The sequence below is a fragment of the Heterodontus francisci genome, chromosome 19, assembly GCF_036365525.1.
Source record: "Heterodontus francisci isolate sHetFra1 chromosome 19, sHetFra1.hap1, whole genome shotgun sequence".
Classification (NCBI taxonomy): domain Eukaryota; kingdom Metazoa; phylum Chordata; class Chondrichthyes; order Heterodontiformes; family Heterodontidae; genus Heterodontus; species Heterodontus francisci.
In genome coordinates, this window is record NC_090389.1 from 82,183,532 (window position 1) to 82,211,196 (window position 27,665).

A 27,665-nucleotide genomic window follows, 5' to 3' on the forward strand; every position below is an offset into this window, starting at 1 on the left:
TCCACCAAGGACAAAGTGAGTAAAATCAGAGATGCTCAAGAGGACAGAGTTAGAGGAGCGCAGATATCTCGGAGGGTTGTGGGGCTGGAAGAGCCTCTAGAAATAGGGAGGGGCAATGTCACTAAGGGATCTGAAAACAACAATGCAAATTATAATAGAGGTGTGCTCAACGAGCACATGGGTGATAGGTAAACAGGACTTGGTGCGAGTTAGGATGCGGGCAACTGAGTTTTGGATGAGCTCAAGTTTGTTAAAGGTGGAAAATAGGAGGGCCAGCCAGGAGTGCATTGGAGATAGCAAAGACTTGGATGAGGATTTCAGCAGATGAGATTGGGCAAGAGTCAGGCAACTCGACAGAGATGAAAGCAGAGGGTCATAGTGATGGCGTAAATATATGGTCAGAAGCTCACCTCTGGGTCACATGTGACTTCAAGGTTCTCATTGAAACCTACAAAATACTTAAAGGGATAGACAGGGTAGATTCAGTTAAGATGTTACCCCAGGTTGGGGAGCCCAGAACCAGGGAACACAATTTCAAAATAAGGGGGAAGCCACTTAGGACAGAGATGAGGAGAAATTTCTTTACTCAGAGGATAGCAAATCTTTGGAATTCTCTACCCCAGAGGGCTGTGGAAGCTCAGTCATTGAGTATGTTTAAAGCAGAGATTGACAGATTTCCAAATACAAATGACATAAGGGGATATGAGGATAGTGTAGGAAAAAGGCATTGAAGTGGAAGATCAGCCATGATCATGTTGAATGGTGGGGCAGGCTCGATGGGCTGAATGGCGTATTCCTGCTCCTATGTTCCTAACAGTCTGGTTCAGCCTCAGACAGTTGCCAGGGAGAGGCATGGAGTCGGAAGCTAGGGAACAGAGTTTGTGGAAGGGACCAAAGATAATGGCTTCAGTCTTCCCAATATTTAGCTGGAGGCAAATTCTGCTCATTCAGTATCGGATGTCAGACAAGCAGTCAGTCAAGTTAGACACTGGAGAGGTGATGATGAGTTAGAGCTGGGTGTCATCAGCATTCGCATGAAACCTGCTATGTTTCAGATGTCACCACTGAGGGGCAGCATGTAGATGAGAAATAGGAGGGGGCAAGGACAGATCCTTGGGAGATACCAGAGCTAACTGTGCAGGAGCATGAAGAGAAGCCATTTCAGGTGATACCCTGGATAGGAATAGATACATAACAATGGAACCAGTGCAGCCCCAACCAGCTGGGTAACAAAGAGACAGTGTAGGAGGATGGTGTGGTCAACCATATCAAAGGCTTCAGATAAGTCAAGAATAACCAAGATATAGAGTTTATCACAATCACAGAAGACATCATTTATGACTTTGATAAGACCCGATTCGGTACAGTAGCAAGGACACTAAGATATACTGGCCTACGTTACAAATAAAGTCTACACTCTGTGTTAAAACATCAAAGAAAGGAAAGAAAAAACACCTCAAAGTGTTTCACAACATATCAAGAACTTTTGAAGTACAGTCACTTATATTGGCAAGCGCGTCAGCCAACTGCACATAGCAAGATTCAGCAACCAGCAAATAATGGGAATGACCAGTTTAATGTTTTTGGTGGTGCTAGTTAAGGGAGGAGTGTTAGGATACCGGAACAACTCCCTGCTTTTACAATCATCTAATTAAAAGGTGACAAAAAGGTGAAGCAAGGATTTGGAAGAGGGAGAGGGATATATTTTTCATACGAAGTATGCCTTCAACTCTTGTCTATTTCTTTCAAAAAATATCGTAACGCCAAAATGTCTCATGATTTTTACAGACTGCTGTGGGACTCATGGAACCCTTTTCATTTTAAGCTTTAATTTCTCTCCGGAATTGGTCTGATGTCAGTTATAATGCAGTCCAGAGCCAGCACTGCAGAAGATCCTTGGGTGAGGGGGCGGATGGGTGAGGGGGAAGCGAAAGGAGAACGGCTCCAGTACCAGTGACAGTAGCCGTGGCAGAGATTTTTCCTGGCTCTGGCAGCAGTCTGAAGCTAGTGCTCATCTTCTTGAACAAACTACTCTGTGGGTCACTTTCAGCACCTCCCTCACCAGAGTGGCTCAAAAGGGGAGCATGCAACTAATATGTTAGATTGCCACATGCCCGAAACGAAAACCATCTCCAAATGAACACAAAACAATTTGTAGCAAATCAACTAGGGAGTTATTAGTGTAGAAAAGTGTTCTTCCCTGAACCATTCCTTGTTTAAAGGATTTCATTTTCAAGCAAAAATACTGCTACAAAGAATAAAGTTACATTTATCCACTAATGTAATAAAGAGAAACACAGCAGCCAATTGTGCACGGCAAGTTCCCACAAACAATACCATGTTCAGATAATCATCTTTTGATGTTTTTAGAAGGATAAATGTTGGTCAGGATACCCCTGCTCCTCTTCAAATAGTGCCACCCAATCTTTGACACACACCCAAAGGGGAAGACAGGACCTCGGTTCAAAGTTTCATCTGGAAGGCAGAACCGCAAAGTGCAGCATTCTTACTACTGCACTGAAATGTCAGCCTACATTATGTGCTCAAGTCTCTCAGACTGGGGCTTGAACAAGTGAACTTCTCCCAAAGAGGCAAGAATGCTCCAACAACCCAAGGCTGTGGCTTTTAAGAGGATATGTTCTTGCACATTAGTAGATAAGAGATAAGAATGCTAAATGGCAAAGTTTGCTGTCCAAGGCCTTTGACTAGAAATTACAATTCTTAAATAGTAAAATAGTGGATAGACTAGAGAAGGTGGGGTTGTTCTCCTGCGAGTAGTAAAAGGCTAAGAAAAGATTTGATAGAGGTGTTTAAAATCATGAGGGGTTTAGAGAGAGTAAATGAAGAGGAACAGTTTCCAACAGATGGAGGGTTGATAACCAGAGGGCACAAATTTAAGGTGGGTGGTAAAAGACAGCAACATGAGGAAAAGCTTTGTTACGCTGCGAGTGGTTACGATTTGCAATGTGCTGTCTGATAGGGTGATGGATACAGATTCAATAGGAGCCTTCAACAGGGAATTGGATAAATGCCTGATGGAGAAAAAACTGCAGGAATATAGGGAACGAGTGGGACTTACTGGATTGCTGGTCAAAAGAGCCAACAGACTCGATTGGCCAAATGGCCTCCTATTGTGCTGTACTATTCTATGATTCTAAAACAAATCAGTATGAAGAAAGCTCATACTTTTATTATTCAAGGACATCACAGTACCATAAGGACATGTAAAAGCAGATACAGTACCAGATTTTAACGCAAACTTGCAAAGTTGGCCACTGCACTAGTTTCATTACTGTAATAAATAAAACAGGCAGAAATTATGCACTTCTTTTCCCTCATGTCTCACTACATGCATGTTTGATTTTATCCCTTCAGGTCAATGCCGATGCATTTTTAAAAATTCATTCGCAGGATGTGTCGCTGGCATTTATTGTCCACTCCAAGATGCCCAAGGTGGCGGCAAGCCGCCTTCTTGAACCACTACTTAGATTTGTTGCTCAAACAACCAATGTCTTCAACTTTCATCAGAAACACAAATGTGAAAGGAATTAACTAGAAAGAAGAGTGTGCGTCGAGAACATTGCATGCACTTCAAGGTAGATTTTCTCTAAATCAAATTAAAAAAGCAATTGAAAGTCATTTCCTGATTATGGAAAGAACTACATACACATCCAGCACAGCACTTGGTGCTTAAGATCAGAATGAAAAGAAAGACTCAATCAGCAATAAGGTTTGAGGTTCAAACGTCTGCCAAAATAGCAGACCCTTTGCAAATTCTCAGTTTGCATCCCCTGCAGATCTTCAAACATATGGTCCAACAGAGAGTCAAGGTGGCAAATGTAGCAGCTCATCCTGCCAGCCTGACCACATGATGACAAAAAAGAACACATTTCAAGTAATATAGCATTGAAAAGTTAGTGCCATACTTGGTCAGGGGTTTTGAGGGAGAAGTTACTGCCCCCTTCAGGAATTTTTGCGATGGTGATTGGCGTCAATGGCAGGGAGTCTATCAATTGTTTTCCTTTTTGCATCCAGTGTCAGCATCAAGCATTCGCAGGTCTAGAATCATGAGACCCAGATTCAGAATGAAGCCTTCCAGTTTGCCAACCCCAACCTAGTTAAGAGTACTGAACGAATGTGAAATTTCCCCTCCCCCAGTGACATAATGTGTGTGGCATTTCCAGTTTAATACTGAATCACGTGCAATTTGTTTTTTTTATTGCTCTGGACAGAGCACAGCGGCTATTCAAAACACCTGAGACCAACAACAAGCAGCAGAGAGGAGAAAAACTAATTACATTGATCTTCTTCTTTTGGGCCTCCTTATCTCGAGAGACAATGGATACGCGCCTGGAGGTGGTCAGTGGTTTGTGAAGCAGCGCCTGGAGTGGCTATAAAGGCCAATTCTGGAGTGACAGGCTCTTCCACAGGTGCTGCAGAGAAATTTGTTTGTTGGGGCTGTTGCACAGTTGGCTCTCCCCTTGCGCCTCTGTCTTTTTTCCTGCCAACTACTAAGTCTCTTCGACTCGCCACAATTTAGCCCTGTCTTTATGGCTGCCCGCCAGCTCTGGCGAATGCTGGCAACTGACTCCCACGACTTGTGATCAATGTCACACGATTTCATGTCGCGTTTGCAGACGTCTTTATAACGGAGACATGGACGGCCGGTGGGTCTGATACCAGTGGCGAGCTCGCTGTACAATGTGTCTTTGGGGATCCTGCCATCTTCCATGCGGCTCACATGGCCAAGCCATCTCAAGCGCCGCTGACTCAGTAGTGTGTATAAGCTGGGGATGTTGGCCGCTTCAAGGACTTCTGTGTTGGAGATATAGTCCTGCCACCTGATGCCAAGTATTCTCCGAAGGCAGCGAAGATGGAATGAATTGAGACGTCGCTCTTGGCTGGCATACGTTGTCCAGGCCTCGCTGCCGTAGAGCAAGGTACTGAGGACACAGGCCTGATACACTCGGACTTTTGTGTTCCGTGTCAGTGCGCCATTTTCCCACACTCTCTTGGCCAGTCTGAACATAGCAGTGGAAGCCTTACCCATGCGCTTGTTGATTTCTGCATCTAGAGACAGGTTACTGGTGATAGTTGAGCCTAGGTAGGTGAACTCTTGAACCACTTCCAGAGCGTGGTCGCCAATATTGATGGATGGAGCATTTCTGACATCCTGCCCCATGATGTTCGTTTTCTTGAGGCTGATGGTTAGGCCAAATTCATTGCAGGCAGACGCAAACCTGTCGATGAGACTCTGCAGGCATTCTTCAGTGTGAGATGTTAAAGCAGCATCGTCAGCAAAGAGGAGTTCTCTGATGAGGACTTTCCGTACTTTGGACTTCGCTCTTAGACGGGCAAGGTTGAACAACCTGCCCCCTGATCTTGTGTGGAGGAAAATTCCTTCTTCAGAGGATTTGAACGCATGTGAAAGCAGCAGGGAGAAGAAAATCCCAAAAAGTGTGGGTGCGAGAACACAGCCCTGTTTCACACCACTCAGGATAGGAAAGGGCTCTGATGAGGAGCCACCATGTTGAATTGTGCCTTTCATATTGTCATGGAATGAGGTGATGATACTTAGTAGCTTTGGTGGACATCCGATCTTTTCTAGTAGTCTGAAGAGACCACGTCTGCTGACGAGGTCAAAGGCTTTGGTGAGATCAATGAAAGCAATGTAGAGGGGCATCTGTTGTTCACGGCATTTCTCCTGTATCTGACGAAGGGAGAACAGCATGTCAATAGTCGATCTCTCTGCACGAAAGCCACACTGTGCCTCAGGGTAGACGCGCTCGGCCAGCTTCTGGAGCCTGTTCAGAGCGACTCGAGCAAAGACTTTCCCCACTATGCTGAGCAGGGAGATTCCACGGTAGTTGTTGCAGTCACCGCGGTCACCTTTGTTTTTATAGAGGGTGATGATGTTGGCATCGAGCATGTCCTGGGGTACTGCTCCCTCGTCCCAGCACAGGCATAGCAGTTCATGTAGTGCTGAGAGTATAGCAGGCTTGGCACTCTTGATTATTTCAGGGGTAATGCTGTCCTTCCCAGGGGCTTTTCCGCTGGCTAGGGAATCAATGGCATCACTGAGTTCCGATTTGGTTGGCTGTATGTCCAGCTCATCCATGACTGGTAGAGGCTGGGCTGCATTAAAAACTAATTACATTGATCACTGGTAGAGTAAAGGCTATTAATCAACAGCAAGAGCCGGTGAAGCAAAACTGCCATCCATCAATATTTGAGTGCCTCTGTCCAAGACTTGAAAGCCGAGCTGAGCTGCCTCAACCCAAAAGCAATGGTTCCTACAACTTAAGTTGGGAGCTCACAAGAATATAACTACTTAAGAACAAAGCCAATAGGTTCAACAAAGCCATTTCTTCTTCACTGACCAAGCCCACCTTCCTCATGTACTCATTAATAAATTCCTTCCCCAAAGAGGCTGCAGAGATAGGGTGCAGCACGCCAAGGAGACACGTAGAAACTAGGACAAAGATTTTGAAATCTATTAGCTAAATGTGAGGATCCAGTGAAGGTCAGCAAAGACGGACGAGAGGTAGGATTTTCTACAAACTAGGATGCGAATATCATAGTTCTGCATGAGTTAGAGTTTTGCAGGGTGAAGCTTGGGAGATCCGTTAGGAAGAAAGAAAAAGCTGAAAGGGGCAAAAGCACGGATAAGGATTTCAGCAGTAATGCTGGAGGGAGAATGGCAGGCAATGCAGCAAAAGTGGAAATCAGCAACCTGCGTACAACATTTGAAGCTAATTGAAAACAATCAGGTTAATCACCTGGAATTTAATTTATACTCTCTTTTAGAGATTTAATTAAGAATGAATCAACTTCTGCCCACTTGCCACCCTGACTGGCTGCCAGAGATGAAAACAGATCATCTGTGGGAAACGATTGGCTGCCGTCAATCAACTCATAGGCCATCGGAAACCACTAGATAAAGGCGGGTTACCCACTGCAAAGACCAGTTATCATATTAAATGATTTAAAAGCATTTGCAGTAACTTGAGCAACAAAAGCTGAAATCCACAAGTGCAGCAGCTAACTAACTGGTAGCCAAATGTTGCTGGCTAGTCAGGTCATGCATGGAGGTTACAAGACAAGAGGGGTCGGGTCGTTCAACCGTACAAAGCAAGCTCTGGGACTTTGAGAGGATTTAATTCTTTGAGAACAAGACACATTTCTAACAGATTCTCGGCAATATTATTTTCCCTCTGGAAATGATTTGCTCTTGCTAAAATTGGTAGCAAGTTTCTGGCTCCTGATCGATAGCTTTGAAAGAAAATTGAGCAATTTGATTTTCTAGGTCTTGGCAGCTCAAAATTGATGTTTTCCTACACGTCAATGGATCAGCTCAAACTGGTGTAAGTGCAACAGGGGGAGGAGGAGAGAAGACAGACCAAGAACCAGGAAGACACGTTTAAATACAGAAAGAGGAAGCAATGAGTAAAAAGTGTTCTCCCTGGACTATTTCCCCTTTAATTGCATGCATGAATCAAAGCCGTGCCCCCGACTGAGTCCCTCTGACGTCAGATTCCATTGTCTAACGAACAATGTGGAAAGTGGCAATCATAACCAAAAGCATTTCAACAGACAGCCCTGAATTATGCAACTCCTACCTCGTGCTAATTTAAGGTTTATAAATCGGAGAAGTCTTCCATGAATAAGTTGGCTAATACTCTCTTACTCATAAGCCATTAACAATGTAATCCGTTAAACATATGCTCAGTCAGAATAGAAAATATTAAAATAGAAAAATTCTGCTCTTTCTGGGTAATATTATAAACCTTGAAGGCTGAGCAGTATGATCTCCAAAGCTTCATAAAGTTGAACTGGCTAACTGAAAAATTAATGCAACCAGCTCTTAATAATGCTACCACAATCAAACCCTCCTTCAATTTCACAGTACTTGTTCTCTTTAAAAAGCTATTGTACGGGGCACCATATTACTCATTGTTACGGTCAAGTGAGGAGGGACCCCAACAGGTTTAATTCTTTCTTAAAATGGATGTATTGGCCAATTCATTAAGTGTTTGATTATTTATTTATGATCATAAGAACCACCAATTGCACAGGTTTCTTGAGTTAACAAAAGAAAGAGGTTAACTTTACTGTACCTAAACCGAACAAAAAAATAAACGCGCCAACTTTCGCACACGCACCAAAGGTTTACACACACTAATAGGTGACAGTAATAGGGGAAAGGTAGATTGATCGAGTTGGAGTCCATAGAAAAAAGGGGTACACTGTCTATGGCGTTTGGTTTGGCTTCTAGCTGAATTTGATGGTTCTGGGGTTTTTTAGTTTGAAGAGGCAAGTGACTGGTTCAGTGAGTCTCTTAGAGACAGCGACGCAGATGATTTCCTCCAACGGGGTTTCTGATTGTAGCTGGAGTAGGCAAAGAGAGCGCACGACAGACAGGAGAGAGAGAGGGGCAGGGAGAGAGAGACGGACAGGGAGAGAGAGAGGGACAGACAGGGAGAGAGAGAGGGACAGACAGGGAGAGAGAGAGGGACAGACAGGGAGAGAGAGAGGGACAGACAGGGAGAGAGAGAGGGACAGACAGGGAGAGAGAGAGGGACAGACAGGGAGAGAGAGAGGGACAGACAGGGAGAGAGAGAGGGACAGACAGGGAGAGAGAGAGGGACAGACAGGGAGAGAGAGAGGGACAGACAGGGAGAGAGAGAGGGACAGACAGGGAGAGAGAGAGGGACAGACAGGGAGAGAGAGAGGGACAGACAGGGAGAGAGAGAGGGAGAGACAGGGAGAGAGAGAGGGAGAGACAGGGAGAGAGAGAGGGAGAGACAGGGAGAGAGAGAGGGAGAGACAGGGAGAGAGAGAGGGAGAGACAGGGAGAGAGAGAGGGAGAGACAGGGAGAGAGAGAGGGAGAGACAGGGAGAGAGAGAGGGAGAGACAGGGAGAGAGAGAGGGAGAGACAGGGAGAGAGAGAGGAGAGACAGGGAGAGAGAGAGGGAGAGACAGGGAGAGAGAGAGGGAGAGACAGGGAGAGAGAGAGACAGGGAGAGAGAGAGAGAGAGACAGGGAGAGAGAGAGAGAGAGAGACAGGGAGAGAGAGAGAGAGAGAGACAGGGAGAGAGAGAGAGAGAGACAGGGAGAGAGAGAGAGAGAGACAGGGAGAGAGAGAGAGAGAGACAGGGAGAGAGAGAGAGAGAGACAGGGAGGGAGAGAGAGAGAGAGAGACAGGGAGAGAGAGAGAGAGACAGGGAGAGAGAGAGAGAGACAGGGAGAGAGAGAGAGAGAGACAGGGAGAGAGAGAGAGAGAGACAGGGAGAGAGAGAGAGAGACAGGGAGAGAGAGAGAGAGAGAGGGAGAGAGAGAGAGAGACAGGGAGAGAGAGAGAGAGAGAGGGAGAGAGAGAGAGAGAGAGGGAGAGAGAGAGAGAGAGAGGGAGAGAGAGAGAGAGAGAGGGAGAGAGAGAGAGAGAGGGAGAGAGAGAGAGAGAGAGGGAGAGAGAGAGAGAGAGAGGGAGAGAGAGAGAGAGAGGGAGAGAGAGAGAGAGAGAGGGAGAGAGAGAGAGAGAGACAGGGAGAGAGAGAGAGAGAGACAGGGAGAGAGAGAGAGAGAGAGACAGGGAGAGAGAGAGAGAGAGAGACAGGGAGAGAGAGAGAGAGACAGGGAGAGAGAGAGAGAGACACAGGGAGAGAGAGAGAGAGAGACAGGGAGAGAGAGAGAGAGACAGGGAGAGAGAGAGAGAGACAGGGAGAGAGAGAGAGAGACAGGGAGAGAGAGAGAGAGACAGGGAGAGAGAGAGAGACAGGGAGAGAGAGAGAGAGACAGGGAGAGAGAGAGAGAGACAGGGAGAGAGAGAGAGAGACAGGGAGAGAGAGAGAGAGACAGGGAGAGAGAGAGAGAGACAGGAGAGAGAGAGAGAGAGAGACAGGGAGAGAGAGAGAGAGAGACAGGGAGAGAGAGAGAGAGAGAGACAGGGAGAGAGAGAGAGAGAGAGAGACAGGGAGAGAGAGACAGAGACAGGGAGAGAGAGAGAGAGACAGGGAGAGAGAGAGAGAGACAGGGAGAGAGAGAGAGAGAGAGACAGGGAGAGAGAGAGAGAGAGAGAGAGACAGGGAGAGAGAGAGAGAGAGAGAGACAGGGAGAAAGAGAGAGAGACAGGGAGAAAGAGAGAGAGACGGAGAGAGAGAGAGAGACAGGGAGAGAGAGAGAGAGACAGGGAGAGAGAGAGAGAGACAGGGAGAGAGAGAGAGAGACAGGGAGAGAGAGAGAGAGACAGGGAGAGAGAGAGAGAGACAGGGAGAGAGAGAGAGAGACAGGGAGAGAGAGAGAGAGACAGGGAGAGAGAGAGAGAGACAGGGAGAGAGAGAGAGAGACAGGGAGAGAGAGAGAGAGACAGGGAGAGAGAGAGAGAGACAGGGAGAGAGAGAGAGAGACAGGGAGAGAGAGAGAGAGACAGGGAGAGAGAGAGAGAGACAGGGAGAGAGAGAGAGAGACAGGGAGAGAGAGAGAGAGACAGGGAGAGAGAGACAGGGAGAGAGAGAGAGACAGGGAGAGAGAGAGAGAGAGCACAAGAGATACACATACCCCAGTTGGGTCAATATGTGTCAGAGTTCAGTTGCTTCTCCTCTGCTGCAGAGAAAACACAAGCTTAAAACCACAGATAGGGAGGGGCTTGTCAAATGACAGTCACTCGGTGATTCAAATATAGCAGTTAGCAGTGTTGTTTCTTCTTGCAAGAAAAACAAACAGTTCCCTTAAACTTCCTGGGTCTTGGTACCTGCTGTGAAATGCAGCCACTTCATCTCCTTCCTCACAGTCCTTTGCAATGTAGGATACAGTGTTGCAAATTAGGTGACCATCCTAAGCTACCAGCAAATTCATCCTGGCAGCTTTTCTTTTTAAATGTCTTTTAAAAAATATAAATTCAGCTCTCCAGTCAATGGATTAAAGAAAATTATCATGCAACAAAGCACATTGGCTTAACACTCATACACCTGTATAATCAACACTTCTCAGCTAACTAACAATTGCCAAATTAGAATGGAAATTGCTTTCAAGAGTTTATTTAGTAACATTCATAAAACTGGTTGTTTCAATTATCAATGCAACATAGAAAAAAGGAAGCGGCATTGAAACACACAACTATCTAGGAAGGAGCAGGGCAGCAGAACCATCTTTCGATTGCTTTCGCAGAGTTGATGAGGGCATGAGTGGCCGCACAACTTCCTTCTAGGCTGAGTTCCTGTGGTTGAAGTTACTTGGCCCTTTTCGCTATTCTTCCACCACCGCCACGCCACACCCCACCCACCACCACCACCGCCCCAGCAAAGCCTGCACTTCAGAAAAAATATTGGGAGGAATTTAAGCAGTAGTGCTCATAATATAGACCCAAAATCATCTGTGATTCACTTCCCCATCGCATCTGGTCCGACAGAGTTGCAGTTTCACTTTTCTGGAAGACATAATTCACAGGCCACCACATCTGGGATATTGCTATTGTTACACTTAGATGGGTCGAGAGTGGCAGGGTGGAGAAAGCAATCACAGAGTAGCTTTAAGGTAGGCTCGAGAGAATGGCCTTCGAGCAAGTTACAATACAATATTGTGTGCTTGACCAAAAAATGTAAATCAGCACTCCACACCACAGCACATCTTCCTCCAGCTGAAACTTTAAGGCTTTGCTTTCCCATTGCCTTAACACCCCTCTACATCAAACAATTTCCTTGACTGAAGCGAATTTTATTCTTCAGAAGTTAGTTTCCTCAGCTAAACTGGAAAGTAAAGATTTCGCGTGAAAGATCAGTTGGAGCTAATTGAGAGGGGGGAGGAAAACGCTGCACTATTAACTCAAATTGCTTGAGCCACACACAATCAAAAGCAAGTTAATTTGCAAGTTCAGTATCACTCTCAACTCCCAGGTCTCAATGCAGTATCCAGCAATTCAAAATGCAATTGTCACCTATTAAAAAGCAGAAAATCAAGTAGTCAATTCCTGTTGAGGGAATAACTAGTTTTCCATGAAATCTCCATCAGTGATCTGAAGTATCACCTGTTGGATCATTTTGAGCAAATTTTATATTACCGAAGGAAAACCTAAAAGTTAAATAGTATTTCATACTATTGCGAGTCAGATTTGTCCCATGTGGACAATGAACATGGAAAAATGAGCAATCCAAGAAAAACACAAAAGTCTATAATCCTTAAATTTAGGATTAAGTATATTTGAATTGTTACAGGTGTGATTTTCCACTCGTTCCCCCATGTCTCTCTGGAGGTGATGAGCTCTGACCGCTGTACATTTCCACATGTGCAATCAGCCCTGGTGTACCTTCCCATGTGGCAGAGAGCTTTGGCAGCCCATTTACAATGGCAATTGGATGGCATCAGGGTCAAGTTCAATCCATTCTTGCCCGACATCTACATGTGGTTTCAACCATGGGCAACAGACAGCCATCAAGAATTGGAACCTCCCACCGCACTCAGAACCAGGGGCATTGAGCTCAGTTGTAACTCCATCACTTGAGATTAGCCATGGCAGTAGAGTTGCACCTTTACATTCAGACAAGTTCCAACATCAAGAAGAAAACATTCCAATTTTAAATTCAGAATATCCAGTGTATTTTTGGTTCTGATTTGAATTTATAATTAAATAACCGGAGAATACTTCAGCTTCTAATGTTTCATGTCGACAGGGTTTTAACACCAGAATCACATAATCAATTACTTTGTCCCCACTGCCCCCACAAGTTTTAAATGAGTTTAAAACCACCCACCTCCACATAATCTCTGAAGAGGTAGCGCCTGTATTTTTCTCTCAGTTCTTCATTAGAAATCAAAGGAAAAGCAAAGTCCTCAGGCGTTCGGAGCAAGCAATCTTGCGCCATACAGGATATCCCTAGCAAGACATGCAGCCTGGTTACCAATCATTAAAATAAAATCTGGCGACAGTTTGGAATAGAATCAGGTTATGTAAAAATACATCTTGCAAACCACCCAACTGCAGTGCTCACAATACAATGAGCAATTTTTTCCAGACAGAACATGTAGGGACTGAGTCAACAGCACCCTACCCCTTGATGGAGCACAACCGTATGTGCCGCAACCTAACCTAGGCATGAGGATTCATGGTCACAGCATGCCCATGCAGCCATGGACTCCCAACCTCAGTTGTACCTCCATGTGGAAGGCCCTACCAGATGTCAAGCACTTCCCAAGGTGACAGGAGACTTCAAATTCAACCACAAGCAAGTGTTCCCCCCGCTCTCTCCCGCGTTATGCGATGGCGTCATCTGGACATGCATGTACCAGTCCTGACAATTTACATGACGACGTCATCTGCGCATGCGCCAACCGGTCCTGGCAATGCAGAACGCAGCGCACGCGCAGAGAGCAGGAGCCCATTTGCACACATGCACAGGTTGGTGCTGTCGGATGATGTCCCCGCCGGCTGCGTTGTCAAGAATCACTTTGATGGATAATAGCCCAGGAGTCATCACCTTCAGGAAATCTGAGGTGGTGGGTGGGGGAATAAATTCATACTTTGGAACCAGGATTCAAATAAAGGGCAGACCATAGTGCCAGAAATGATATTTAACACACTCTCAGTTAGCCACAAGTCTTAAGTGAAATTATGAATACAAGCAACCCAAGTGTGCACAAATTACAGCCCATGTGGAAAGCAGCAACAGCAGGCACACAGCATAAGCAATAACCTAAAAACCAAGAAATCACAAGGCCAAAAGTAGCCACAGCCAGAGTATTGCAGCATTCTCCAAAATGAGATTCACAGAAACCATTTCACAGCAATGGATGCTCTGGATAACATATATGCGAATAGCAGCTCACAAGAGCATTAGTTATTGCAGTTGGGGCACACTTCAAATCACTTAATAAGGGGACAGATCAGCTGTTAAAGCTTCATAACAAAGCAGACCATAAAAAATTTGCTTTTATGCAAACAATTTAGACAGTGTAAACTTTTATTAATAAACATTTCTAATTTAAAAGAGTGCATTTGTTAGCCATGTAGTTCATGCCTGGTTGAAATTAAAATCTTTGGAGATAGAGGCTTGTAATAGAAACATGCTGATATTAGGAAGCCAATTGTTCAGGACCACTAAAATAAACAATGGTCTGTAAAAGGTCTCCTGACAGGTCCCAAAGGTGGTCATTAGACAGGATTTAGTCTGCTGCTTCCAATTATCCGTACACTTGAACACTGCAAGGTTTTCTTTTTATACTGCACTACCTTATATCTAATTTATTGCAGTTGTAGGATCAAAAATCTGCAGAGCAACATGCAATCATATTCCCTAATAAAATACAGCAACAAGAAGGAATATCACATTGAAGCTTTAATGAAAAAGATGCAACTTTCAGTTTTAAGTTAGTTTAGTGCTCACGGATCACATAAATCACAGGGCTTATTCTAACAGTTTTTATTCACCTACCCAGACAACATTTGGGAACAAACAGTAAATACTGGAAATAAATTGATCTAATAATCAGGGAAAAATCTCAATATTATGCATCTCCATTCCAGTAGCACACCACTCAGTTCAAGGACAATTAACAAATGCTGGCCTTGCCAGCTATGCCCACATCCCATGAAAGAATTAAAAAAAAGTCCAAGAGGGCCTTCCCTTAGAATTTCCAACAGAGCCTCAAACTCAAAACAGTAACCTTTTACTCTTTTCAGATGCTGGTTCAACAAATGTGTGTTTTTAGCATTTATTAATTTTCTCTTTAACTGTAATCAGTCTGGAAGGCAGAGCAAATATAGACCTGTTAAGGCACAAGGGAAAAATGCAAGGCTGGATTGCATCTATTTTAACGCAAGGAGTCTTACTAGTAAGACAGATGAATTGAGGGTGTTGATTAGCACATGGGATTATGATATTGTTGCCATCACAAAGACATTGTTGAGGGAGGGACAGGACTAGCAGCTCAATATTTCAGAGTATAGAATCTTCAGGCGTGACAGGGGTGGGGATAAGAGGAGGTGACATTGCACTGTTGATCAAGGAAGCAATTACTGCAGTCAGGAGGGATGATATCTCAGAAGGTTCTTCAAATGAGGCCATATGGGTAGAACTTAAAAACAAAAAGGGGGCAATCACTTTGCTGGGAGTGTACTACAGGCCTCCAAACAGTCAGGGAGAGATGGAGCAGATATGTAGGCAAATCTCAGAGGTGTAAAAATAATAGGGTAATAATAGTAGGGGATGTCAACTTACCTGGTATAGTCTTAGTGTAAAAGGCCTGAAGGGGTCGGAATTCTTAAAATGCATACAGGAGAGCTTTTTGAGGCAGTACGTAAAGTCCTACAAGAGAAGGGGCAGTACTGGACCTAATCCTAGGGAATGAAGCTGGACAAGTGGTAGAAGTGTCAGTGGGGAGCATTTCAGGAATAGTGGCCATAACTCTAAGATTTAAGGTAGTTATGAAAAAGGACAAAGATGGGTCGGAAATAAAGGTACTGAATTGGGGGAAGGCCAATTTCAATATGATAAAACAGGATCTGGCCAGAGTGGACTGACAGCAGCTACTTGTAGGAAAGTCTACATCATACCTACACTAGTTTAACAGGCTTAAAAGCAGATAAATTCCCAGCCCAGATGATGTAGTGGGAGTCAAAGAGGAAATAGTGAGGATTCAGAGCTAACGTGTACCCGTTAAGGTGAAGGGTAAGACCAACAAGTCCAGGGAACCCTGATGTCCAGGGATATAGAGGATTGGATCAGGAAAAAAAGGAAGCTTATGGCAGATTCAGAGCGCTGAAAACAGCAGAGGCACTAGAGGAGTATAGTAAGTGTAGGGTGGTACTAAAAAAATTAGGAGCGCAAAGCGGGCAAATGAAAAAACACTGGCAAGCAAGATAAAGGAAAATCCTACGGCGTTTTATAAGTATATTAAGGGCAAGAGGATAACCAGGGAAAGAGTGGGACCCATTAGGGACCAAAGTGGCAATGTGTGTGTGGAGCTGGAGGACATAGGTGAGGTTTTAAATGATTACTTTGCATCTGTGTCCACTATAGAGAAGGACGATGTAGGTGTAGAGATCAGGGAGGGGGATTGTGATATATTTGAACATATTAGCATTGAAAGGGAGGAGGTATTAGCTGTTTTAGCAGGCTTAAAAGCGGATAAATCCCCAGGCCCAGATGAGATGTATCCCAGGCTGTTATGTGAGGCAAGGGAGGAAATAGCAGGGGCTCTGACACAAATTTTTAAATCCTCTCTGGCCACAGGAGAGGTACCAGAGAACTGGAGAACGGCAAATGTGGTGCCATTATTCAAGAAGGGTAGGAGGGATGAACCAGGTAATTACAGGCCGGTGAGTCTAACATCAGTGGTTGGGAAAATATTGGAAAAAATTCTGAGGGACAGAATTAAACTCCACTTGGAGAGGCAGGGATAGTCAACATGGCTTTGTCAGGGGGAGATCGTGTCTAACTAACTCGACTGAATTATTCGCGGTGGTGACTAGATATGTAGATGAGGGTAAAGCAGTTGATGTAGTCTACATGGACTTCAATAAGGCTTTTGATAAGATCCCGCATGGGAGATTGGTTAAGAAGGTAAGAGCCCGTGGAATACAGGGCAATTTGGCAAAGTGGATCAAAAAGTGGCTTAGTGGCAGGAGGCAGAGGGTGATGGTCAAGGGTTGTTTTTGCAAGTGGAAGCCTGTGATCAGTGGAGTACCACAGGGATCGGTGCTGGGACCCTTGCTGTTTGAAGTGTACATTAATGATTTAGATGTGAATTTAGGAGGTATGATCAGTAAGTTTGCAGATGACACAAAAATTGGTGGTGTCATAAATAGGGAGGAGGAAATCCTTAGACTACAGGACAATATAGATCGGCTGGTAAAATGGGCAGAACAATGGCAAATGGAATTTAATCCTGAGAAGTGTAAGGTGATGCATTTTGGGAGGACTAACAAGGCAAGGGAATATACAATGGATGGTAGGACCCTAGGAAGTACAGAAGGTCAGAGGGATCGAGGTGTACTTGTCCATAGATCACTGAAGGCAGCAGCACAGGTAGATAAGGTGGTTAGGAAGCCATCTGGGATACTTGCCTTTATCAGCCGAGGCACAGAATATAAGAGCAGGGAAGTTATGATGGAGCTGTATAAAATGCTAGTTAGGCCATAGCTGGAGTACTGTGTACAGTTCTGGGCACCACACTACAGGAAGGATGTGATTGCACTGGAGAGGGTGCAGAGGATATTCACCAGGATGTTGCTGGGCTGGCACATTTCAGCTATGAAGAGAGACTGAAAAGGCTAGAGTTGTTTTCCTTAGAACAGACAAAGCTGAGGGGGAATATGATTGAGGTATACAAAATTTTGAGAGGCATTGATAGGTTAGATAGGAAGAAACGTTTTCCCTTGGCGGAGGGGGGTCAATATCCAGGGGGCATAGATTTAAGGTAAGGGGCATGAGGCTTAGAGTGGATTTGAGGAAAAATATTTTCACCCAGAGGGTGGTTGGAATCTGGAACGCACTGCTTGAAGAGGTGGTGGAGGCAGGAACCCTCACAACATTTAAGAAGTATTTAGATGAGCACTTGAAACGCCATAGCATACAAGGATACGGGCCAAGTGCTGGAAAATGTGATTTAAAATAGTTAGATGCTTGACGGCCGGCACGGACACGATGGGCCTGTTTCTGTGCTGTATAAGTATGACTCTAGGACTCTTCAATCTCAAGATAGTTAACTGCTTGTACATGTTACAATGTCAAATCAATAATTTCTGCTGAGGTAGTGTGCTCAGTGAATTGATTCCTTCACGGTCCGCCCAATGCCTTCATCAGCCTTTTACATCTCTCCAAATTTGGGCAGTATTTATGGTAAATTTTCTTTAGAGTCTCACTTGGGCATTCTCGAGGACAGGTAAGCTTCAGGCCCAACTTCCTTTTCTCTTTCAAAACGGGCATTCTACTTGTACTCCACATCTCCCTGGAGCATGACTGGAATCTGAAACTCACCCCAGTAACCAGAAAGCAAACCCTACCTCACCCTGGTATCAGACCACAGATTGACAAGACCCGATTCTCCCACAACATACCCAATTCCACCACCCTTTTTAAATCTTTCAAGCTGGAATGGCAAACAAATGGAAGACTTTGTCAATGTTACGCCGTACTTGCAAAACATGAGGGAATGAAGGACCCTTTTGTTGCCTTCCTCTCCCGGATGAGAATCTGAACCAAATAATAACATTCAGGATGGAGATAGTTTTGAGAATATTTTTTGCACTTTAATATCAGGTTTTAATATCACCACTGACTGTTATTATTAACTACCTGGTTATCACCAGACTTCTCATTAAAGAGTCTTAAAAAACTGCTTAAAAACACACCTTGGGATAGCTATGAAAATATTTTACTCCTTCATCCCAAGCTAAGCCAAAGCCAAAATAAGTACCAAGGCGTCTTGCAATACTAGTCTAGAGACAGCCAATGCGTGGAAGAGGGGCCCAGGATGACTGGCCCCAAGGCCAAAAGAATAATCATTGTTTCCATTTGATATCTCACCCTGATGGTATAAACAAGGTCAGGTACTTGGGGAATTTCAGGTATGAATCCAAGTCCAGCCACCATGCTGCCAAAAGGAATGCCTTAACCAGCTGGCTGTGTACTGGGCCGGATGAAGTTTCCAAAGGCACATGTTGTTGCTAAATTTAAAAAGGCATTTTGGATGGAAACCCATTTGAACTACAGACAGAAAAACTCTTACAACATCTGAAAGTTGCAGGCTGAAATCAGGAAGAATGACTCCCGTAATCCTCGTGTATATCAAGTTGACTCACCCACTCCGATGCCATCTTTCACCAATACAGTACTATGCTGCTCCCAGCAACTGCGGCAAAACGGATGGTGGCAGGGCAAGGACAGCAAGTTCTCTTTCCGAACTAACTGCAGGCATACACCACAATAATGAGAAGAATGGATAAATGTCTGAGAAACAAATGAAATACACAAATTGCATTGAAAACCAACACCACTTCACACCAACAGTGTTTTCCATATCTTGAAACTGCTGGAAAAAAGTGCACTCCAAGCACTTACGTTTTTTGCTGTTTTCGGCTGAACTCTGGCTTCCACCAAAAGCTGAGTTGGGTTAGATTTGTGCCTGAAAGAATGATAAGACTCAAGTAGTTTCTTTGCCTAATTCACATCTGCTCAGTTAACTCTTTACCTAGAGTGTGGTTAGAATATGGAGTATTTGAGGCAAGTAGCATAAATGCATTTAAGGGAAATCTAAACAAACATGAGGGAGAAAGGAATAGAAGGATATGCTGAAGGGGTTTGGATAAAGAGGGGTGGAAGGAGACTCGTGTGAAGCATAAACACCGGCACAGACCAGTCAGGCCGAATGGGCTGTTTCTTTGCTATAAATGCTACGTATTTCCACGTAATCTTCCCATAGCCAGATCAGCCCTGCAACTTGCAGACAGATGACCTGGGCTGTAGATTCCTCAAGGGAAGCTGCCCACAAAATACCACCTACATACACACAACATTATCTTCAAACATTGAGCAGTTCTATTCAATGCCACACCCCAGAGCTAGTGTAGCTCTTGCCAAGGGATACACCGGGAGTGTTAACTCACCATTTCTCAATAGAGATGCTGACTTTGCCCACTGAGTATTTTTACGAGAGAAAGCAAAACTAGCCGTCAGGGTAACAGATCAAATTCCGAACGAACCCTCTGAATCAGACCCATTGATCGACAACAACCAAAACCACCCAGGACGCTGCTCTTAAAACCAGAGTGCAGTTGGCATTTACAAAAACTAGGAATGTTAGCATAGTTCTACAGTGACCATTAAAGATTAACCTAGGCCATATGGATTCATCACTATTACCTGTAGCAAGCAATAGGTCTCCTTAAACAGTCAACATTCAAATCAGGAACAGCCTCTCTTGTCTTGTCAGCTCAAGAGGCTTGAAGAGCTCAGGCATAAAGACAGGAACTAGTCGGGGCTTAGATCAAGGGACGGTCATAGATCATGTTTTTGACACACACATATGCCATTCCAACGAACACTTTCCCAGGACTTAAAAACTGCAATGCTTTCCAGCTCCCTTTGTTTTCCCTTCCTTCTACAATCTGCAATTTTGCCACCACCTGACTCCCATTATTTGATTTTACCCAACTTAGTTTTGTCCTTCAGCCTTGACTCTTCACCTAGGTTTCTCAAGTTATAAATAAATTCTTCCCTCCGTTGGCGATATTCCCATGAGGCAACAAAAAGCAGCTCGCACTAAAAAACAATCAAGAGTGCCAAAGACAGAAGGGTTTAGAAATTTACTGCACTGAGTCACTCAATGTTAATTAAGCTTGCTACAGATAATAAACATTATGATGTATTCTACTTTTTTATATATATATATATTTTTTTTAATAAAAAAGTTATTTCAGAGATGTGACTATAAACAGACTGCAGTCGGGATGGTTTATTTTAAGCCAAGTATTTTCAGTAAACGAACCATAGGTTACCATAAGACACACAATCGGGCTGCTGTGTAAACATACCAGGCTGTATGTAAAAAGTAACCTCAAAACACAGTGACATTCCTTACCTTTCTGAAATATCAGAAGATTTCCAATGGAAGTTAACTAAAATAAGTTTGGCTACAGATGGTTGAACCTGAAAATAAACAGAAATGAATGAGACACACCAGCAAAATTGATAAGACTCGGTCACAAATAAATCAATCTGCATCAAGTCTAACGTGACTTAGAGGCTCCAATGCCACAAACCTTCCCGTGCTTCCACGTGTATAATATAGCTCAGCTGGCGGCTAACTTATCACCATTATGTTTTAGCACACTTCCTTAAAGCTAAATTGCAATGGCACTATAAGACATGAATACCATTACCACAAATGTAGCTCTTCGATTAACACTGCTCAACTTGCACTACTTGCTAATATTTTCCCATGTAGAGCAAAATATAGGTTTTGGCCATTTATTCACAGCCAACACTGGCTTCAGATGGGGAGGACAGGAGCTAGTTGGCACAGCTATTTAGCAGGCCACTGCTGAAAAGAATATCTAAGTCCTAATTGAATGGAATGAAAATCTCATTCTGCTGGCATCAGGGTGGTGGGTGAACTATGTTGGAGCAGTCTCAACCTCATTTCCTAAAAAAAGCTAACCAAAAAAATAACAGCACCAGAATTTGACACTTGATTGGGTATTCTCATTCAGTGAGACCGTTAAAAACCCGCAAGATGAACATTTACTACATGGTAGGAATCAGAAGGTTGGAGATACAGGCTTATGTGAGGACAGGCTATCGGGAGCTTTGCTTGACATCTATCATGTACTATATCAAATCTGGTATCAGGTATCCAAAATGCCAATATGTTCCATTCCAGAAGACTAGCACTCTCATCTTCATAAGCACAAATTCAATAAAAATTTGAGAGAGAGAGACAAGGCACAGTACAATCAAATGTCCTTTCTAATTGAGACAATAACCAATAATTAAAAATAGGAATGTTCTGTACAATAAGGAATCTGAGCCCAAAGGTATTTTCCAATTAACAGATTTCATTGACTTGAAAAACTGTAGTTAGTGGAGACTGAGCGGGAATACAATGTGGGGAGATGTGAGTGAGTGAAGGGTCATGCACACACACTGCAGGAATAGAGTGCTCTCAAAACTGCAATCTTGCTTTTCAAGTAAGCACATGAGCAACAATAAATGGCTGCACTGTACAAAGATCTACTTTTTCATCCAATTAAGACTGAGGGCAACCACCTCTATCTGGACAATGCTAAAAATAAAAAAGTGTTTCATCACCTTTTCACAAGTTACCAGATGCTATACTCTGACTGACTTGTGTTCGAACTGATCTATTGAAATCCAGCTGTAACTTGCTCAACAAGTAATAAAAACCAGTGCTGCTTCAAAACAAATATAAGAAACAAAATACTGGAAACATATGGCATATTAGTTACTGTGCAAAAAAAAAGAGTTGCTGCTGGTTAATGTTTGATAGAGGCCCTTTATCTCAAGAGCCAATACCTAAAAAGTTATCCTCAGCTTTTCTCCTTCAAATGTCGGTGGTCCTGCTGTCTTTGTCCAGCACTCTTTTTGAAAAATAAAATCCATGAATGTTTCAAGCTGGTGGCAGATTTTATAACTACAGTCAAGGTATCATTTCATTCTTCTGGCAAAAAGGACAAAAGTTACCTTGTGACTGAAGCCAACTTTATACTAACACATGGACAGGAAAAGTCCTGGTCCATCCAGCCTGTTCCACGCACTGATACCTTGTACATCACAATATATACACTCTGTACCCCCACCCAAAAATGCCATTATCTCCTGGGAGACTGAAGAGCCACATAAAAATCCAGGCCAACTGAAGGAAACAAATCTGAGAAATTCCCCTCTCACCATCCCCTACCACCTCTACTCTCCAGGCGATTTAAACTAATCCAGGCTATCACTTATTTTGAAGCTTGCCTAGACTAGTTGTTCTCTTAACAAATGCACTGTAACCAGAGTAAACACATCCTAAAAACACAGCTCTGATGTAATCGGCCTGCAAATAAAGGATCAGGCACAGCAAACAGAACACAGCCGCTAATTCGTTCACAAACTTGCAAGTGATGAAATCCCAACATCTTAAAATTGACACAATGACAGAGTAATGATACCAGACCTATTGCGATTAGTCCCACTACCAAGACCACTGCACCACTTTTTTTTTTTATTCGTTCTTGGGATGTGACCATCCCTGGCAAGGCCAGTATTTATTGCCCAGCCCTAATTGTCCTCGAGAAGGTGGTGGTGAGCTGCCTTCTTGAACCGCTGCAGTCCATGCCGTGTAGGTACACCCACAGTGCTGTCAGGGAGGGACGTTGCAGAATTGTGACCCAGCGACAGTGAAGAAACGGCAATGTTTCCAAGTCAGGGTGGTGAGTGACTTGGAGGGGAACTTGCAGGTGGTGGTGTTCCCACGCGTCTGCTGCCCTTGTCCTTCCAGGTGGTAGAGGTCGCGGATTTGGAAGGTGCTGTCAAAGGAGTCTTGGCGAGTTGCTGCAGTGCAATCTTGCAGATGGCACATGTTGTCTCCTGTCCCATCTCCCCGTCTTCAAAAAAACCTCCTAAAAATCCTTCCCACTCTTTTTAATCTCATTGCACCACCTGACTCATTACCAAACTCTGCGTTTATCTCTGCTCTTCGACAAGGATTCAAACTTTCTTTTATGTGAAAAATCTAGATCAACCTAAATTAGTTACTGAACGCTACACAATTGCTTGTAAAAGTATTACAATAATGTATGTATGCCTGTGATTGGAACAGCCGTCACTGTGCTCACACACAGCATGATCATTTCCACTACTCTAAAATGAATCACTCCACTCTTTAAAGGATCTTGTACTGGTTTAAAAAGCTACATACACCACTCCTCTAGATTTATAGGACATTTATAAGTTGCACTCTAACTTTTATAAGTTCTATTTGCAGTTGCTTTGTTAGCATTATTTCTGAGCAATTCTAGAGATGTACAATTCCAAACACTGAAAAAGACAGGAGGCTTCTTCTACCGAACCTAACCCTCCTGGGCATATTGCTTGAAGTCTCTGCCAGCTTGGCTTAGTTGGTAGCATGCTTCCAGATCCAGGTTTTGGGTTCCAGTGCCACTCTAGTACCTGAGCACACAATCTAGGCACGCACTTCAAGGCAGGGCAGAGGGAGTGCTGCATTGTCGGAGGTGCTGTCTTTCAGATGAGACATTAAACTGAAGGCACATTTGTCTGTTCAGGTAGATATAAAAAATCTGATTGTTTGAGAATGATTAGGGAATTCTCCCAGTATCCTGGCTAACATTCCTCCCTCAGCCATCACCAAAAACAGATTGTCAGGTTACTCATTCATTTACTGTAGGCAGGGTCTTGTGTACATATTGGCTACACAACAGTGACTGCACATCAAAATGAACTCACTGTGCTAGATTTTGCTGTAGAAAGGTATCTAACAGCAGCTCCAATTGTTTAGACTCACCCATTGTGATGCGTAGGATGGGGAAGGAAACTGCAGGGGATGGGCACAATCGAAATGTGGAGCTTATTCAAGGAGCAGCTACTGCGTGTCCTTGATAAGTATGTACCTGTCAGGCAGGGAGGAAGTTGTCAAGCGAGGGAGCCGTGGTTTACTAAAGAAGTTGAAGCGCTTGTCAAGAGGAAGAAGGCGGCTTATGTTAGGATGAGACGTGAAGGCTCAGTTAGGGCGCTTGAGAGTTACAAGCTAGCCAGGAAGGATCTAAAGGGAGAGCTTAGAAGAGCGAGGAGAGGACACGAGAAGTCATTGGCGGATAGGATCAAGGAAAACCCTAAGGCTTTCTATAGGTATATCAGGAATAAAAGAATGGCTAGAGTTAGATTAGGGCCATTCAAGGATAGTAGTGGGAAGTTGTGTGTGGAATCAGAGGAGATAGGGGAAGCGTTAAATGAATATTTTTCGTCAGTATTTACAGTGGAGAAAGAAAATGTTGTCGAGGAGAATACTGAGATACAGACTACTAGGCTAGATGGGATTGAGGTTCACAAGGAGGAGGTGTTAGCAATTTTGGAAAGTGTGAAAACAGATAAGTCCCCTGGGCCAGATGGGATTTATCCTAGGATTCTCTGGGAAGCCAGGGAGGAGATTGCAGAGCCCTTGTCCTTGATCTTTATGTCGTCATTGGCGACAGGAATAGTGCCGGAAGACTGGAGGACAGCAAATGTTGTCCCCTTGTTCAAGAAGGGGAGTAGAGACAGCCCTGGTAATTATAGACCTGTGAGCCTTACTTCGGTTGTGGGTAAAATGTTGGAAAAGGTTATAAGAGATAGGGGACTTTGCTCAAAAAAAAATTAAGAAAATGTAACTTTCTAATGGCCTGAAAGGATGGTATTAATGCAGAAATTTATCATCCAGTTGCGTAAGCAGCTTGTGACCTAAAATCTAGCTAACAATCTACTTAATACATTTAGGAATCATCTCCACACACTTTAAAAATGCATTAAGTTCTACGGAAATAAAATAGAGCTCCAATTTACTGGAAAAGTCTGTTTTTTTAAAATGGATTTTCTCTTGTTGATAAATTCAGTCAATGATACCATTCAGGTTGTAAAGACATGGGGAAATTATGAAATAATTCAATGAGTTATCAGTGGGTAAGACCCAGTCTGGGTTTGAAATGTCCACAGATTATGGGAGGAACATAGGAACAGGAGTAGGCTCTTTAGCTCCTTGAGCCTGTTTCACCGTTCAATTAGATCATACTGATCTGTGACCAAACTCCATACACCTGCCTTTACCCCATTATCCCTTAATATCTTTGGTTAACAGAAATCTATCAATCGCAGATTTTAAATTAACAATTGACCTAGCATCAATTGTAATTTGCAGATGACTGGCGAAAGAGCCAATGGTGACATGAGGAAAACCTTTTTAACGCAGCGAGCGGTTAGGATCTGAAATGCACTCCGAAAGTATGATAGAGGCAGATACAAACATGACTCTCAAAAGAGAACTGGATAAGCACATGGAGAAAAAATTTGCAAGGCTACAGGAAAAGAGCAGGAGTATGCAGCTAGGAGAGTTTCTCTTGCAGAGAGCTGCCGTGGACACGATGGGCCGAACGGCCACCTCCTGTGCTGCAACTATTTTATGATTCCAAGAGAGTTCAAAACTTCTACCACCCTTAACATCTTGAAAACTTCCATCAAATCACCCCTTAACTTTCTAAATTCCAGGGAATACAATCCCAGCCTGTGTAATCACCAGGGAAGACAGATCGGGATGGGAAAAGACAGCAAAGATTTCCACACTTTTGGGGATCCTGGGATAGAATGAATTAGTTATAACAGATGCTGGAATAAGCCTTTATCTCAATGACGGTGAGAAGGAAGAGTCTGTAGGACAAAGAATACTGGAGAGATAAAGTTTGAAAGGGATAAAACAGAAAGATGCACAAGGAGAGAAGTGGCCCAGCAACCATTTGCACTGATCAGGTCACATAACCCTAATGAACTAATTCAGAATTGAATTTAAAGTCCTCTCCACAATTCTGGGTACTGCCTGTGTGGAGTTTGCAAGTTCTCCCTGTGTTTGCATGGGTTTCCTCCGGGTGCTCCGGTTTCCTCCCACATGCCAAAGACTTGCTGGTTGATAGGTAAATTGGCCATTAGCAATTGCCCCTAGTGTGTAGGTAGGTGGTAGGGAAATATAGGGACAGGTGGGGATGTGGTAGGAATATGGGATTAGTGTAGCATTAGTATAAATGGGTGGTTGATGGTCAGCACAGACTCGGTGGGCCGAAGGGCCTGTTTCAGTGCTGTATCTCTAAACTAAACTAAGCATGCCGAAGTGCATCAGAATCTTGAGATGCAATGGACTAAAGCATCTGACTGGTTTCGAAATGATGCCTCCTGTACTCTAGAAATTTGTTTCAAATGTGATAACTGATTTTATAAAGCAATAAAAATTGCACAGAATCAACTCTGCCTTGATCCCCATCTGCAACACCTCACCACTGTCGTCCAGCTGGTGCGCCTACTCTCACCTGATTCCATTTTTATCTATCCAATCGTAGTTAGAGTGTCACTTGCAATGGTTTCTCTTCCTGCTCCCACACCATTACCTCTGGTGTCCCCCAAGGATTTATCCTTACCTTCTCTTATTTCACATCTACATGCTGCGTCTCGGTGACATCATCCGTAAGCACAGTATTATTTTTCACATCGGCAGACGACACTCATTGCTACCTCACCACCACCTCTCTCAACTATTCCACTGTTGCTAAGTTATCAGGCTTCAGTACTGGATGAGCAGAAATTTCCTCCAATTGTTTTTGGGCCCCAGTACAAACTCCATACCCTAGCTACTGACTCCATCCCTCTCCCTGGCAACAGTCTGAGATTAAGACAATCTGTTTGCAATCTTGGTGTCACATTTGACCCCGAGATGAGCTTCTGACCTCATTCACTAGAACCGACTATTTCCACCTCTGTAACATCACCCAACTTCGCCCGTCTCAGCTCATCTGCTTCTGAAACCCTCACTCATACCTTGATTATCTCTAGACTTGACCATTCCAACACACTCCTGGATGGTCTCCCACATTCTACAGTCTGTAAACTAGATGTCATTCAAAACTCTGCTGCCCATATCTTAACTGTCACCCCATGTGCTCGCTGACCAGTGCATCTTCCAGATGGTACACACTGCTGCCACTGTGCACCAGTGGTGGAGGGAGGAAATGTTTAAGATGGTGGTAGGATGCCAATGTCCTGCTTTGTCCTGGATGGTGTCGAACTTCGAGTATTGTTGGAGCTGCAGTCATCCAGGCAAATGAAGCATATTCCATCACACTTCTCACTTGTGCCTTGTAGATGGTGGACAGGCTTTGGGGAACCATTGAATATCAAGGCGAGATGATTAGATTCTCTCTTATTGGAGATGGTCATTGTCCAGCACTTATGTGGCATGAATTTTTTTTATTCATTCATGGGATGTGGGCGTCGCTGGGTAGGCAGCATTTAGGCCCACCCCTAATTGCCCTTGAAAAGGTGGTGGTGAGCTGCCTTCTTGAACCGCTGCAGTCCATGCCGTGTAGGTACACCCACAGTGCTGTTAGGAAGGGTTGCAGGATTTTGACCCAATGACAGTG

At 44.0% G+C, this 27,665-nt stretch overlaps 1 protein-coding gene across 3 annotated transcripts in view; it reads right to left on the bottom strand.

The window, feature by feature from the left end:
• arih2 (ariadne homolog 2 (Drosophila)) overlaps positions 1-27,665 on the bottom strand; it is a 125,589-nt gene that overhangs the window by 62,832 nt on the left and 35,092 nt on the right. For 2 of the 3 annotated variants that reach the window (XM_068052112.1, XM_068052113.1), the window contains 4 exons: positions 20,573-20,640; positions 19,054-19,117; positions 18,795-18,942; positions 12,748-12,869 (listed from right to left, as the gene is read on the bottom strand). In XM_068052112.1, coding sequence (XP_067908213.1) covers positions 12,748-12,869; positions 18,795-18,942; positions 19,054-19,117; positions 20,573-20,640 — 402 coding nt within the window. The remainder of the gene's footprint in view (positions 1-12,747; positions 12,870-18,794; positions 18,943-19,053; positions 19,118-20,572; positions 20,641-27,665) is intronic. The other variant, XM_068052114.1, reaches the window with a different exon arrangement.